The 16979-nt window shown below is 38.2% G+C and overlaps 2 protein-coding genes across 5 annotated transcripts in view; one reads left to right on the forward strand and one right to left on the reverse strand.

Moving 5' to 3' along the window:
* Positions 1–3330: 3330 nt before the first annotated feature.
* Positions 3331–9790, forward strand: twist3. The gene is made up of 2 exons (XM_084427486.1): positions 3331–4456; positions 8094–9790. Exon 1 carries the CDS (start codon positions 3571–3573, stop codon positions 4186–4188), a length of 618 nt encoding a protein of 205 aa, XP_084283612.1. The 5' UTR covers positions 3331–3570; the 3' UTR covers positions 4189–4456; positions 8094–9790.
* Positions 9791–9936: 146 nt separating this feature from the next.
* hdac7a (histone deacetylase 7a) overlaps positions 9937–16979 on the reverse strand; it is an 89027-nt gene continuing 81984 nt past the window's right edge. For all 4 annotated transcript variants that reach the window (XM_084427480.1, XM_084427478.1, XM_084427479.1 and 1 more), the window contains 5 exons: positions 16167–16285; positions 15939–16072; positions 15650–15731; positions 13725–13863; positions 9937–12947 (listed from right to left, as the gene is read on the reverse strand). In XM_084427480.1, coding sequence (XP_084283606.1) covers positions 12905–12947; positions 13725–13863; positions 15650–15731; positions 15939–16072; positions 16167–16285 — 517 coding nt within the window. In that variant the 3' untranslated portion in view covers positions 9937–12904. The remainder of the gene's footprint in view (positions 12948–13724; positions 13864–15649; positions 15732–15938; positions 16073–16166; positions 16286–16979) is intronic.

Raw genomic sequence — 16979 nt, forward strand, 5'->3', positions numbered from 1 at the left:
TGTTTTTGGAGTGTACTACAATATGTTTTCATGCTTGATTGTTAAAAAAACACATTATTTTTCACATACTTTACATTATTACAGCTCCTCTCTCCTCTCGAATGCGTCGTTTTCGATGAAGCCCCTCCTTCTGAAATGAGCTGTGATTGGTTAGCAGTGTGTTGTCATTGGCAGCGCTTAGCGCGTGTTCGGGAAATGCCACGCCCCTTCATAACCGCAAGCTCTACTCAGATGTAAATATTAACGATGCCATCAATTTCAAACCAGGTGATTCAGACCCTGACAATGTTAACGAAGAGGATCGTGCTGAACGTATTTCAAGCACAGATTTCACAGGACGTTTCAGAGTGATATGTTTTTTGTTTTGTTATAGATACAATGTTATCCACCATTTAATCATATTTGTCTGAACACTATGGTAGGCCTAATACAGTAATCAATCACAAAATCATGGATGATTTTCCTAAGGGGCGATGAACAGTCTTACAAAAGCAAGAGCTTACAAAAGCTACAGTAAACACCACTGCAACTCTTTAATGTTAGTTAGCAGGCTAGCGGAGCAAAGCTTTATCCTTCGTTTACATCATACCTATCATAGCAACTAAGACAGCGCGCTGATGCACACTCAAGGCCGCCTCACAAACAGCTCACGAGTATCAAATTGATCAAATACACACAAATGCATGTGCAAAATTACCGTCTTGACAAGTATGCATGTAAACACAGTCAGCGTTGTCTTAAGTGAACAGTTGGGAAAGTTGTGTTATAGTATATTGGATCTGTGCATTCGGTCTTAAAGTGACATTGATGTTTTTCAGTGTCTTTAGTGTCTTTTTCAGTGATGTTTTTCAGTGTCTTTTTGTTGATACTCACTGCTCTTGAATAACTAACTTTGTAATTGTGAGGATTAATATGTATTTAATTTATTAAGGAAAGACCATCCAGTATTATTTTACGTTTGATATTAAATTTATTAGAACTTATTAAATTTCTGTAGTATTTTTGACCTCAATATTAGACCTACTTGAAAAAAAGCACTGTTTATTTTCTTTGTATCTTTATTCTATTTTATTTATTTGTGCTACTGCTTGTAAATTGATTCTTGGTTCTTATTTTATGTTAAGACTTTACTTGGTTACTTGTCTTTTTTGTGCATTCAGTTTGGAGTTTGAAATCAGGCTTGTGCTTGTGTGTAAGCTATTGTGCAACAGTTGCCCCATTTGGAAAAACAAAATAAAAATTGAGATAATTTTTGAGTATAATTATATACAAAGAGTTTTTGCCTATTTCTACAGGTTCAATTCAATCTTGGACTCGAGTCTGGTCTCAAGTCCTACTATGAATGCTCTTGGATTTTTACTTTTGACTTTATTAAATATTTGTGACTGAAAATCGTGTCTATGGCATATCTGACATAAATTAAAAATATGGAATACAAAGGGGAAAGGGAAGGGGCAGGACTTGTTCCCTTCACTTTTAATAAAACTAAAATGTGTCCCTCGCACTCCCTTTGTAGTCAATCATTGTATCCCTTAAAACTCATCTTTGATCACCAAAATGACATATTTAAATGTTTTTTCCTTGAAAAAACAATCTTCATGCCTTAAAATAGCTTGAATGTAACTCGACACCCTTGCCTCATTTAGTATACATGGTTCTATGAATATGCATATTAGCCCCGCCTCCACTCACTCACAGCAGCTCAGAGATCCACTCGTTGACGATCACACGATTGGTTACAAGGTAGTTTGTGACGTCAGAAACACCAGCGATTTCAAAGCGTGTTTTTGAGACTGTCTTTGGTTCACTGCAGTTTTAAGGAGAAAATACTCAGCAATGGTGTCGACTTATGAATTTGTACATGGTTTGTCTTAAAGCATATTAAAAACACCACATAGACATTTAAACAACATTAAAAGCTTGATTGTCACCACAGGGGGACTTCAAGATATTGTATGCTGCCTATAACTGTGAATAGCCCTCTAACATGGCACATTTTGTACTTTCCCCGTCTCTGGCACTCATTTCAGTTCATGGGGCCTCTGCTAATGAGCTGATAATGTTGAATCAGGTGTGATATTAGATATGGGAGCTGGAGTACTAAAGGTCCAGCAACACTGATCTGACACACTCACAGCTCGGCCAGAGCTTGGCTTCTGATCACGCCTGAAAATGATGCATGATTCTCATTGCAACAAAAATAAAAATAGCAAGACAACACAAATAGGATACAGTTGCATTACTTGACCACTCAGAAATGCCTTGGTCTTGCATTCTGTCCCTCTCTGTCTCTTGAAATCATTGCTGCACCCCTGCAAAACTGTCAGTTTTCTTAATCTGCTAGAAGACATTAGGACATAAGAGAGACTAAAAAATGAGGCCCATTGTTTGTACTTTTAACTGTTGATTAGAGTACTTTTAAAGCTGCCCCTTTAAATCAATTCATTGTGTTTTTGAATTGCATACCATTCATACAGCATGCTGTTTGGTTCTGAAACCAATTTTAAGTTCAGCAGGACTTTGTTATGAGATTTTGAAATTAACAATCACAATACTGGGACACGATCAAGGCAGGTTTGGTTTAATTTGAATTGACACATTGTTCTTAGTTGTAAAGGTCAAAATAAAGCAAAACAATTTGTGATGAAATAGTTTAATTCAGGAATTCAATCCTGACTCAAACAAAACCATATCTAATAGTGTGCTGATATGATGCTACATTATATATAAACACAGATTTGACACAGTTCACCATATCTTTTTTTATCACCGTTTGACCTTTTAAAATGTTACAATGCAACAAAAGTATATAGAGATCAAATATGCATAGACAAATAGACACTCAGTGATCTTCAGTTTTCACTCAGCATGTTCAAAATAATGTTCAGTTTACCCCTGAAAACCTCGCCATGCCATAAAGTCAACAGAGAGACAGCATGAAACAGCATGCGAAACAGCAAGCCTGCTTCTCAGCTCCTTCCTATTGTCTGTGTTGGGCTGTGCCGGGGAAAAAGAGGAGGTGTGGAGTGTTGCAGTGGTGGAGGGGGTGTGTATGGACTAAAGGCTTGTTTTGGGGGAAATCTGGAACCAATATGCTTCAGACAATTTCAAGAAAACTCTACAGCAGAGTCTTTGCCACTACCTTAGATCGAGCCCCCCTCCTTATGGCTCTGTCCTCCAATCACGGCACGCGTCGCCTTCCTGTTTCCTTCGAGCGGCTCCACCCCTCAACCAATCCACCTCTCAACCAATCGCTGATCAAAGTAGGTAGGGCTTTTCGAAGGCTTTTCACTGGCCTTTATAAAAGACCTGACAACCAGATGGTGATTTGAGGTTTCAAGAACTGACCTACAGCTACATGACATACTGCGGAGACAGAGATTTTTACGAGCCCAGATGCATGGCCGTATAATCCGGCACCTTCTTGAGTTGGAAAAAAGCACGCCTTTTGCTTTGATTTGTTTTGCTTTCCCTTGAAATTGCTCTCAGTCAAAGGCAAAGAAACGGGCCGCAAGCAAAGCGAAATAGGACAGAAGCTCGGGATTGACAAGTAAAGGACGACGGACCGTCATGCGAGAGGAACAGACTTGTGGCGACTTTCCCGAGGGTGGGGTCCTACCCAGTGAAGAGGAGCAAGAGCGTCGCCCCAACAAGTGCCCCGTCGTCGTTGCACCCCCGGCTGGTCCTCGGAAGCGGCTGACAGGTCCCAAGAAAGAGCCTAGTGGACCCCTAGCACAGGACGACAAAACGCCACTGGAGGGCCCGTCTACGCTCGTTCCCTCTGGCCCCAAGCGGCCCAAGAGGAATTCACCCTCGTCCTCATCAAACTCTTCAGCCTCCCTAGTGCCCACCGTGAGCGCGGTGTCACCTGTGCCCGGGCAACCATTCGAGGACCTCCACACACAACGAGTGATCGCTAACGTCCGGGAACGACAGCGCACGCAGTCCCTAAACGACGCTTTCGCCTCGCTGCGGAAGATCATCCCCACGCTGCCTTCGGACAAACTGAGCAAGATTCAGATCCTCAAACTGGCTTCGCGATACATCGACTTTCTCTACCAGGTTCTCCAGAGCGATGAGATGGATGCCAAGCTGGCCAGCTGTAACTACCTGGCCCACGAGAGGCTGAGCTACGCCTTCTCCGTTTGGAGGATGGAGGGTGCTTGGTCCATGTCCGCCACTCACTAGACGTTCATCTGTTCCTAATCCTGCCGACCGACCCTACAGCCCTACGAAACGCCACCTCCAACCAGCCTCTGAACTCTGAACCTGCATTCTGCCCGAGAGAGAGTGACTCTGATTATTAAACACATTGCTTTCTATCCACCAGCTACGGCTTCAACTTCCCCATCAACAGCCATTTGACTCCTGCTGCCATGACCTGACCCTGCCTAAAGCTGACCTCTGACCTTCCAACACAGATCTTTTCACTTTTCCTCAGAGCGACCCTCTACAGGTATGTCAGACCTCAAGTCTGTAAAATTAAGTGTTATTAATGAAATATGATAGCGGATATGTGCACATGGTTCTGGTTTATGTCCGAGTCGATGATCGACAAGTTAACGCTTTCTCACAAACTAGAAAATGACTTTCTTATTGATTATGGGCCTGTTGGGTTTATTTTATTACATGCATCACAAGTGTTTGGTGAATTTAGGGGCTACATTTACCTAACCTGTGTTTATGGTTTATGTGGAATCATGCAGAATCAAACATGCATCCAAAACAGTTAAGTGGCCATTGAAATAATTATTCAAAGACTACAGTGTCTCAAATGGCGCTGATCTGGAAGCTCTACTCCCAGTTACTCCTAAGATATTAATTTCATAAATATGATATAAGTTATCATTTTAAGGGCACTATCACGAAAGGTTTTCTTAAGGGGTTTGTTGTAACTGCCTCATTGCTCACTGAACAGAACGGAGCCTTTTTTTTTTTTTTTTTGTGGCTGGACCTTTAACCAGCTGGACTGATGCTACTGGTCTAATGAACAGTTTACCAGTTTCACAATCAAATGTACACTGCAAATTCAGTAGACTGAATTTGTAGACTTTATAAATGCAGAGTATGTTCAATGCTGCATAATATTTCCAAGTTTTGCGCTAGTTTTGTTGACTGTATAATAGACTGAAAGATCTGCGAACATCTGAAGTAAACTGATTGTGCATTTATTTGAGTTTTATGTATTTTTTTTACTTTTTTACTTGGAAAAGGTTTATGAATCATAACCACAGGGGGAAAAAAACACAACATAGACAAGACAGGTTACTCTCAAGATTATCGTCAAGAGGACAATTTTCCAATGTTCGACAATGTTCGATATTAATGTTTTTTCTCTTCCGTATAATAATTCTTTGCACCAATAATCTGTTCTAAAAGTTGTACTCATTTAAAATGGGCTAAATATTTACAATTTCAGATTTGCACGAATGGGTAGTCATTTACAAGACTGAACATTTGTCGATTTGTTTAAATGAAAAGAACGAACAACCAATTAATGATTCAAATCCCAGGTTAATGGTTATGAGGGTTAATAGCTATCCAAAATTAAATGCATAAAAAAAAACAAAAAAACATGTCTTCTCAAGAATCTGTGAGATATTAGCCATTTTGAGAATACAGCATGAAAACGAAACTCCTCTTTAATTCCAACATCCTAAAACGTATTGTTTCACCACAACACGTCTGGGCAGAAAAACAGATATTATTCTTATTCTTATAGACAATTATATTCCTGTCATTTGATCCATGTTTATTCTAAACTTCCCGATCAGGTGTATAAAATACTTCTCAACACAACATTGACCTCCGGATATTTCGCTGCTCTTACACAGGCCTACTAGCGTAGCCTCTTTTTGTGCTTTCATAGTATGCATCGTCTTAACCACCAGTACATTTAAATATACTGCAAGTATATATACTGCAAAAACATTTTTTTTTTAAACAATTTTATGAAGTTATTGTCTTCATAATTCTGATCTGGTCAATCATTTTGAATTTATAACTAAATTCATGTGTAACTAATTATATGTTAGTAAATGAGTAATAACAATGTAGTTAATATGTAATTAATATAAATGTGTGCTTATTTTCCACTGAGCACATTCCACTGAACCAGTGGTCATGTGTTGTTGTTAAAGATAAAGAAAAGCCATTAAAGGAAAAGAAAAGTGAGTGAGCAGGAAGCAGGGAAAGGTGGAGAGGACTCTCCTTTAGCCCACGGGTGTAAATCGCCCTCCCTCTGCCCTTCATAGGATCTTGTATCCAGTGTCGTGCAATCAGAGGCGACCGGGCCTAGACATGCAGGAACCTAATGATTGGAAACAGTTGTGGGGTGTTACAGAGGTGTGTGTCTATCAGTGTGTGTGTGTGTGTGTGTGTGTGTATGATAGATACATCCCATACAACACACACTAATTCAGTTCGTTGATGTATATCAGTTTGATGTTAACGTATATGAAGAGGAAGATTTTAGTGAACATATGTGACTTTGTACCTATTTGAGCCACGTGATACTATAGATGTTTGGGCACTGATCACGGAGTTTGGAAATATTTTATTTGCATGGCCGTGTAATTTTAGGATGGTGAAATCCCCCTGTAAACCCAACCCGAAACAGAGATATCCTGCAGCAATGTGCTAGCAGTTAGCTCTGCCCAGGACCAGACTAAACCTGTACACATTTATCACATTTTCTGCACTGATGTGGGGTGGGGTGGGGGGGATGTGCAGAAATCTGTGAAATGGAGCTGAAACAACTCACCGTTATTGGTAGCTGTAATCAAATTAACTCAAATACTTAACAAAAGAACAGGCAAGGGATGTATAGAACTCACCCCAACAGAAAGGTGGCAATTTTGCAGTGTTTTCTGCACTATAAAAAAAAAAAATATGATCAGTGAGTTATGACAACGTGATTTTTACATTGCTTTAACTCATCAAAATAGGTCAAGCAATTTTCAGCTTTTTAGAAGTTATAAGTCAATTTAATGTAATTTAAGTTGAAATGTCTTAAACATCCAAGTTGATTGCACTCAATTTAAGGCTTTTTTTTACAGTGTGTTTTTCTGTGGAGTAGCTCTTACATTACAGCTTTTACATTTTACAACCAAAAATTGTATACTCTAAAAATAAAATCTTTGAAAATAAACTTGAAGCTTCCACCTGGAACTATAAAAGGTGCATTAATCAAAACACGGAGCCCTTCTTATGAATTATTATTATTATTTTGATAAAAGTGTCTCATTACAGTTCATCTTAAGATTAATAATGGGGTCATGCTCTATTAGCTTTAGCCACAATAGACAAACCAAAATCACAAATAACAAAAAGATCTTTAAAGATACTTGAAATTCAGCTTTGAACCAGTTTTCTGATTCAGGCCAGGCAGTGATCATAATCTCAATCACTAAAATTGCATCTTTTGCATTGTTTTTTTTTAAGTGATCCAATCTTGATTGTCCGATTTGTGGAAAAATATCTGTGTTGTTAATGGAAACATTTTAACTATGACTCTTTGTCAGGACTTATTTTTGGTTGTGGTTTACTTGGACTTGTCATATTCAGCACATGCTGTATTACTTCAGCAATGTCCTTCATTTATATGAGATGAGTCAACATGTTTGCCGGTGCTCATGGGAATGAGTCCTTCGCTTCAGGCTGTGATGACGAGCAGATTCCAGCAAACCGATTGGGCAATTTAAAATAAAGCTGTTTATGAAGTAATCCAGTTGCACCAATCCAAACAGTAAATTCCTTTAAAACTCCTAAATGTGTTATCCCACCAACGTTTGACTTTCTATTGTGTTCGTTTTCAAATGTACTATTTTACGTTTAAAATACTAAAATAGAAAGTCTCTAAATGAATTAAGATGACAAACGCTGCATTCATAATAATAAGCAAAATATAAGATAAGCAAAATGTTAAATAATTTTAAATGGAGCATATAGCACCATACATGCATACAAATAACTATATTCTTGCAAATAGTCCATTTACAAAGGGTCTTCTGTGACAAATACATTTTTAAATGTATTATTTTGATTCTAAAGTACATTTCTGACATCTTCTCCTCTTCTGTCTGTCTCAACAGTATCCCACTATCCCAGAGGACATCATGCTTCAACATCAAGCCAACAATATTTCCCTTCTCCCAATGGAGCTATACAACAAAATGCGGAAAACGACCCTCAAGAGGAACAGACACGAGCGGTGGTCCGGTGACCAAACGCGTATCTAAACCAAGACTGTATCAAACTCTGGAAACGACTCTGATTCAGTGGCAGAGTGCTGATCTGAGATCAGCATGTATGGACGCACAGAGGCAGACATTGACTGTCATAAGGTCTCCTACATGTATAGCTAACCTTAGCCTGACGGAAAAATGCTACGTAGACTCACTATATTCTCTGATATACAGATCCGATCATTTCAGAGTTGTTGCGCTTGTCGTTTATGCTGTATATTAGCCAACATTATTGCTTTTGTGACAGTGTAACAATTTTGTCATGGTATATATATACCACATTTGTCTAAATGTATAAAGGTTGTTACGCATTTAAAAAAATAATAAAGCTGTAAGATTAATTCTACAATACGACGACTTGGTGAATAGCAAATGCATAAAAGTAAGTTATCTGACAGCTACTTTATAAGTATGATACTGCCTTTCAGCACAATAAAAACTGCCAAAAACTGTTTTGAAGAATTGTGATCCGGGGAGGAAAAAAACCCTGAGAAAGTTTTAAGCGACAGATGTTGATGTTCTGCTAGTACGATTTCTTTAGGATCCAGCCAGACAGACACTGCTAATTACTTAATTAGAATAAAACGCTGGCTAAACGTGGTCTGCACATAAACTTGGCATTGTCCTTTTTAGTTTGAGGCTTCAATGAATATATGTCTGGTTGGCAAGAAATAAGACAGACCGCCTCACCACAAAAGTGCCATGTTCTGTTGTTTACTATGTGTAAATTAGGTAAGGCAATTACAAGATGTATGTTTGAAGATCACTGCAAAACACACTGCCATAGTGGCCCAAACTAAAGCAGGAGCCTAAACGTGTGACAATAGAAGGAGCCAGTGACCGGATGAACTGCTGACGATCCGGTGGCTTCAGGCTTCCCGTATTTCACATTCCTTTGGTTGTGTGCATGTGCAATACTGGTTCATTCTTTTATCAAAATTCATCATGGCAACAGTTCATATTAAAAGACAAAAAAAAAAAAAAAAAAAGGCATCTCCTTTAAATAGTGTAAGAGGATTTCAGTGTAATTCTTTTTTTTTTTTTTTATGACTAAATTACCAGTTTTACATTAGTAACAACAGCCGTATTTTGGTGGAGAATGCGGGCATTATAGTATATTTGTGTAATGGCAATGCTATGCTGAAATAACTAAAAGATAAAGCTGTAGATCTGAGTGAATTTTTGACAAATAATAGAAAACAGATGGATGTGCACATGTGATGCATTTGATTCATTTCATATTCATTCGTAAGTAAAAAGTTTTTTTTTTTGGATGACCAAATTAAAATTTTAAGTACAATCAACTAAGTAATTTCAACTTAAACTGACTTAAATAAATTAGTTGAATCTTGTATAACTTATTTTGATGAGTTAAAGCAATGTAAAAACATATTTTGTCATAACTTATTGATCATATACATTTTTTTTTTTTTTACAGTGTAGTAACAACATTTGTATTTTGGTGGAGAATGCAGGTATTGTAGTCACCATAGTATATTTTTGTAATGGCAATGCAACGTTCAAATAATAAAAAGATCAAGCTGTAGATCTGAGTGAATTTTTGACAAATAATAGAAAACAGATGGATGTCCACATGTGACACATTTGATTCATTTCATTCAGTTCACTGGTATTTGATGTTCAGAGCACCAGAATGAACAAATAAAAAAAAAGACAAAGCCGAACGAAATTCAGGCAAACAAAAAAAAATGCTTTCATTTTAATTAGGAAGATAGAAACAGTACAAAATAGACATTCTTTTCTATACACAGAGAAATAAAAGAAGTCGGAAATTAACAAGGGAATCGTTAAGCACAGGAAGGTTCGAAAACATCATTTCTGTTATTATTTGTTAAACAGATCCAGTTAGTGGGGTCGACAGGTGAAGTACTTCAAGGCACATAGGTGAAGTCTCTCTGGTGGTAACTATTTACATTTACAAACGAGGCGAAGGGAAATAAATGAGAGAGGAATTAAGTCGGCGCTGGTTTGCTTTTAAAGGAGTGAAGACAACAGCACACGCTCTCCATCTTACTTCATGAAGGGTTCGGAGAGACGAGAGAATACAAACGCTTTGAGAGGTATATCGAAACAGTAAAAATGCACAAAGCTATTGTAAAAATACACCACTGGAATATAACTGTATATAAGACGCACAGCAGTGTCCGAACTGCAAGGGAATGTCAAGATCTGTTTGTATTCGCGGTCCGAACGGCCCGGGCGAAACTGTCACTAAGTGCGTGCTGTCGAATTTAGTCGCTAACCAAGGCGATTTCTGGTTTTTATCAAACGCTGAAGGTGAACAGGTACGCTTTGTTGATGGTGCACCGTTTGAAGTACTATAAATATGCAGCAAGATCGCCGCTAGTTTAGAGATTAGCTATGACTTCATTAATGGGCGAACGCTCTATTTTACAACAGTCTTCATGGGGGTCTGATGGGCAAAGGCTACCCAGGGTCTTCATGAAAACAGGGTCCATATGAACACAAAACATCGATAAATGGGAGGATGGTGCTATATACATGGAATCATACAAGCGCATAACTATCCACAGTGGTTTGGTACGAGGCAAAAGAGGGAGGAAGTAAAGACTCATTGGTCGGGCAGGTGCAGCTGCAGCATTACGGAAATCTGTATACTAGGAATGCCTCAATTTTATTACACAATAACAGCAATTTGTCAGGTCACGATTGTTTCTTGTAGTGAACGCAAGAAAGCATGTTAACGCTGTATTTTGGTTGCAAATACAGAGGTAAATGGTTGTGCAGACTCAAAAAAAAAGATGAGATTTGGTCATTGTCATCCAAGTCATGCTGAATAACAAATCCGGAACAAATCCGACACTTGAAATCAAGTCGTTCATCAACCCGAAAGCACAACGCAAAAGTCAAACAAGCACCATGAAGCCGACCATCCAGACTTTTAACCGTGAGATATTGATACAGCATGTGGATGATAACTTCCAGCGCATTATTCTCGGTGGGTTTGACCCGGTAGGATTACGCAGCCGGCAATATTTTGGGCGAAACGTTTGTTTAGAAAGGCTGAATGAGTGATAAACAGAATGTGCTGATGGAGCGGCACAGCGTTCGAAGAGTCTGTCCGTTTCGGTCAACGGTTGGCGTGATGTTAATTTTGGTTCATTGAAGATGGCGTAAATGTGAATCCCAGCGGCTGAGAGACATATTTAATATCACTATAAAGTTCATCCACACAACTGGTGTGAATTATACATCTACGTGCAGGCTGTGGAAAACACACCGCCATCCAAAAACAATGCATCCCTCGTAAAAAAAAAAAAGAAAAAAAAAAAAGTGCACAGCAATGAAGGAAAATCATTAAATGCACAGAAACTTTTGAAACGTCTCCTCCACAGGTTAAAAGGCTGGATATTTCCCTTGTCCGAAACAACAAAGATCGATGAAAAATACAGAGAATTGATTTAAACGTTAAAGTGGCCTCGAGAGCCCATTCAATTGTCGTTTTGCGTTTTTGCTTGTGGTCAATTGAGGTTTGGTTGTAAATACAGAACAGACTAAATATATGACTGATAGATACACATGGACACACACACATATAAAAATCATACTCATATTAGTTTGGTCTAAAGAGAGACTGATCTACTTTGCGTTATAGTTAGTCTAGGGAAAGTGTAAGCACTTCCTGTGTCCACGATATTAAATGTACAGTGGTCGTATGGATGCGACGTGTGCTTGCGTGCACAGAAATATGGACATATGTGTGTGTTTTGGGTGGGTGTGTGTGTGTGCAATACACTTGCTAATAGCTGGTTTGTCCCTCTGGCCTTTAAAAACATTAAATCAGATGCACAGAATCAGCACAGAGAAGTATCTTGACGTTTTCAAGTGTACAGCCTTCATGCTGGGAATGCAGGTAGAATGTAACTGAACTTGACAAGAATGCAACTGTTTTTTTGCTTCACTTTTAAAAGAATGTTAAGCATAAAACTAGATACAGAATTAGATCTTTCTTTTCCCAGAGGTTTGGAAAATTTCACGGTTCACATTATGGAATGCACAGTGCAAAAAAAAAAATGACGATTTATAAAACCCACAGTTGTCGAGATCGTTATTTCTTCTTCTTCTTCTTTAGTGGTTAAATTGGTTAATAGTAATGACATCATAGAGTGGAGCCACTTTGCGGTTGCCAGGTGCAAGGAAACCCCTTATTTTCTCTCAGCACTTCAATAGTTCGCTTGTCAGGGGTGGTGAAGTGGGCTGCCTTTAAAAAAAAAGGTTAAATAATCCTCAACCGTTCCCACAAATCTGGTTTCGCATCTCCAGCTAAAGTAAATAGTCTCTTTTGAGGCACCAGAGGTGAATATTTTGCGAGTTCTCGAGCGCGTCCTTTTAGTGAATGTTAAAAACACACTAACGCACGAAGAGGCCTCATGCGTTCTAGTGTGATTGTTTGCATGGTTCTTGAATGGAGACGATGAAGTGGATCCCAGAGTCCCAGCCGAACTGTAGCTGTGTTGTTAGCTTAGCCGCGCTGCGCTGGTGGTCAGTCTTGGGGGAGGGGCCATGATGAGGAAGCCACGCCCCCTGAGGCACTGCTGGTCTGAGGCACGGCCCGTTCACGTGATGTGGAGCGCCATTTGGTACTGGACAGTTTTTCAGACGAGTAAAGACCTGGTTTAAAGGGAGTCGTCGTCGTGCTCCATGGGTTCATCAGCAAGGCTGTAAAAAATTAGGTCTATGTTTAGCATCAAACAATTACCATATGGTTGTTATGCCTAAGATTGCGTCAAAAGCATAATTTCCTACAGCAGTGAAGCCCACAAGATGGGAATTGGGCACCTATGAAAACATTAGCGTGAATTAGTGTGGATTACAGATTTGCCTCTTTCTGCAAAAACAAAATCCTGTCGGACAATTTGGCTGAATTTTTTTGTTGAGTAAACTCAGTTGTAGAACGTGTTGTAAATCCCTATGCTATATTAGTAGTATTTATATACTATTGTACTTTTTATTCATATTTTGAATGATCTTATATATATATGAAGAGTTCAGATGCAAAAGCCTCTAAATGCCATCTGAAATTTTCTTCTAGAATGATCATTTTTATCAAGCTCGTATATTTAAGTTCAGTAATTTCACTTAAATGACAATTAATAGGTCATTTTCATTGCCATTTAAGTGAAATTACTGAACTTAAATATACGAGCTTGATAAAAATTATCATTCTAGAAGAAAATTTCAGATGGCAATTTTTTTACTTTAATTTTTGTAATTTTATTATCTGCTTTTGTCATTTTATTATGTTTTTATTTAAATATTGCTATTACTCATTTTGCTATTACTACCATTTTTTTTAAATAGTTTTAGATAATGATAATAACCCTGGTTTACACTGTAAATTACCAAACATATTGTGTACAGAAGACGATTGAGCACTGTAGAGGAATGACAAATTGTATTAATCACATTTAGCAAAATGTCTTCATCATGACGCACCTTTTGCTGGTCAAGACCCCCACAGAGAGGGACGCCATCGCATTGACGGTGTCCGTTTCCTCACAGTCTTTCCTCTGGGCACCAAGAAACGACATACCCACTGTGCTCGACAACGGCTTGAGTGACGACCAATACTGGCCTGAGACAGAGGAAGAGACTTCACTGTTAACAGACAGGACTACAGGCACACAGGCAGCAAACAATTAAAGGAATAGTTCACTCAGAAATATCATTTCGGCCATTATTTACTCTTCCTACTGTCATTCCAAACCTGAATGACTTTCTTTACCAAGTGAATCACAAAAAAGATCTTTTGCAGAATGTCAAAGCTGCTCATTTCCATAAAATGAGAGTACTCCAGAAAGTACAAAAAACCGAACTGCGAAATAGTACACACAACGGTTCTTTAAGTGAAGAAAAGACTGGAATTTAAAGGGATAGTTCACCCAAACATTAAAATGCTGTCATCATTTACTCGCACTCATTTCGTTCCAAACATATAAGACTTTTTGTTCATCTTCAAAACACAGATGAAGATATTTTAATGAAACCTGAGAGATTTCTGTCTCTCCACTGAAAGGCCATGCAACCAAAACTTTGATAAACACACATACATAAAGCACATCAAACATATAAAACAGAAGTTCAAACATGCTTGCTTGAGTTGCAGGTTTGTCCTTGCGCATCAAGCAAGTACAGTTGAGCTTCTGTGACATTAGAGAACTACAGTAGGGGGAAGATAACGACCAATTTTTTGGTCGGTTCCTCAAACAAAGATATTGTATGACCTCAGAATATACACTACCTATAGACATCTTCAACAGTGCAGATTACTGTACTAATTACTCCCTCTAAAAAGTATTGCATTATTTTCCAAATCCCTAATCAATCTCGACCAGTTGAACAAAACAAGGATAGACATGAAACGACTCTTTGAATTATTCCAAATAAATAATTTGCATGAATTATTCTTGAATTGACCAAAGTATTCAAAGGGAGAAGGTTACATTAAAAACCTATATTTTAACATGTGATGTTTAGGGCTGTGGAACGATTAATCGCGATTAATCGCATTCCAAAATAAAAGTTTGTGTTTACATAATATATTTGTGTGTTATTTAGTATATATAAATACACACACATGCATGTATATATTTAAGAAATATTTGCTTAAATATACTGTATATATATAATTTGAAAATATATATAAATATAAATATTTTATATATAAATAACACATTTTTCTTAAATATATACATGCATGTGTGTGTTTTTATATATACAAAATAATTATGCACAGTACACACACACACACACACATATATTATGTAAACACAAACTTTTATTTTGGATGCGATTAATTGTTTCACAGCCCTAAAACCACTATTGTTTACATATAATTGTTCTATAGTCAAATGCAATTTAATTACAATTGTAATTAAATTACAAAGGAATCCATTACTTTAATTTAATTACTTTTCTTTAAAAAAAAGTCAAGTAATTAATTATTAGTACACCCAATACTGATACTACATTTCAAATAATGTTGGTGCGTTTTTTTGTCCTTATCGGAGCTTGACTGTCTGAATCACAGTACACTTTCTTGCCCAGACGTTCTGCAAAAGATTTTCCATTGTGTTGAACTGAAGAAAGAAAGTCTTGAAAATGTGAATGACAACAGACTGTTGACTGCAGGCACAGATAATGGCAATAGCGCGTAGAAAGCGTGAGAGAGGTAGTGTACGCCACGTAGTGCGTCCCATACCGTTGTTTTTATTGGAATATTTTGGCAGAGCAGGAACCATGTGGTGAAACAACGCTGATCATGATTATAATTAATTACGAAGAATTAAACAAATGTGTGCTACCAGGAAGCCAGTGCATTTCAGGATAATTAGAGGCAGCCCGGGACGAGAGACACTCACTCTGTATTTGCAGGACTCTCTGCAGTGAAAGCACTCCGTTGGCATTGGGCGTCTGCAGTAGAGTCGACTCAGGAAGAGAATCCTAACAGAAAACCAGATGAAAAACTGTGTTTTTGTTTTTCCTTTAAAACAAAGATCACGTCATACAAGACTTTGCCAGAAAAGTCATGTTAACACCCTTACATAACAAGATTCCTCAGTATTTGTTAACGGCAATGCCATAACAGGGTTATTAAGGAATAATAAATGTGTTATAAAGTATTTGGCCGGAGAATGCATGAAATCTGACCTCCAGGCCCAGCAGGGCGCTGACACAGGCCTCAGACGCATCGCATATGGCCGTGAGGTCGTGACCTCCCTCTAATGCTAGAACCACGCGTCCTCCTGCTAACGTCATCAGCTGCCGAGTCAAAATCCCAAAACCTGCGGAGAGACCAATAACAGCGTTACCGCCACAGTCCAAACACAAGGACAATAAAGGGATAAGGATAATATATCAAGGACAGAAATTTCCTACATTTCGCAGTGACTTTGTATCCTCCTAAAGGAGCGGGATGTCCTTCTGCGGCATCAAACCCTGAAGAGACCAACACCACGTCTGGGGAAAACTCCTGAGCAATGGGCATCACCACCGTCCTAAACATCATAACAACACACAGACATTGATCAGTTAATATCATATCAGTGATCTGCATTAGTGTCTTTATGCGAGGACAATTTCAAACCGTAAAATGGTTAGTTCACCCAAGTTAGTTCATCATTCACTCACACTGGTGTCACTCCAAACCCAAACGACTATATATACTTCAGTGAAATATAAGTTATTATTAACGTATTATCTTCTCCTGTTCACCTTAACTTGAAATCGAATCATAAACAAATCATTCAGACTGCTTTTGTGAACCTGGATCAACCGATTCATTTAAAGATCCGACTCAAAAGAATGATTCGTTCGGTCTTCACTCTTGAAGTCTCGTGAACATGGCAACGAAAGTCACGGCAGATGTCAAGATTGTCAGTGAATAACAAATTAAATTTCCGTTCATGGCTTCAGAAGACTTGGAATATAGTGAGCAGTGCTTTTATGATACTTTTATGACGCGTTTGGATCTTATTTGAAGCTTGAAAGCTTCAGTGGCCATTCATTGTAGTTACGTGGAAGAGCAACCAACTACATTCTTCAAAACATCTCCTTTTTCGTTCCACGAAAGAAAGTCACGGGGGAGAGTGGATTAATGAGCATTTTCATTTTTTTGGGGGGGTGAAGTATTCCTTTGAAGGGTCTTCTGAGGCAAGACAAATATAATATTTTTAATGAAACGCTGGCAAT

Source organism: Rutilus rutilus, assembly GCF_951802725.1.
Source record: "Rutilus rutilus genome assembly, chromosome: 13".
NCBI classification, from domain to species: domain Eukaryota; kingdom Metazoa; phylum Chordata; class Actinopteri; order Cypriniformes; family Leuciscidae; genus Rutilus; species Rutilus rutilus.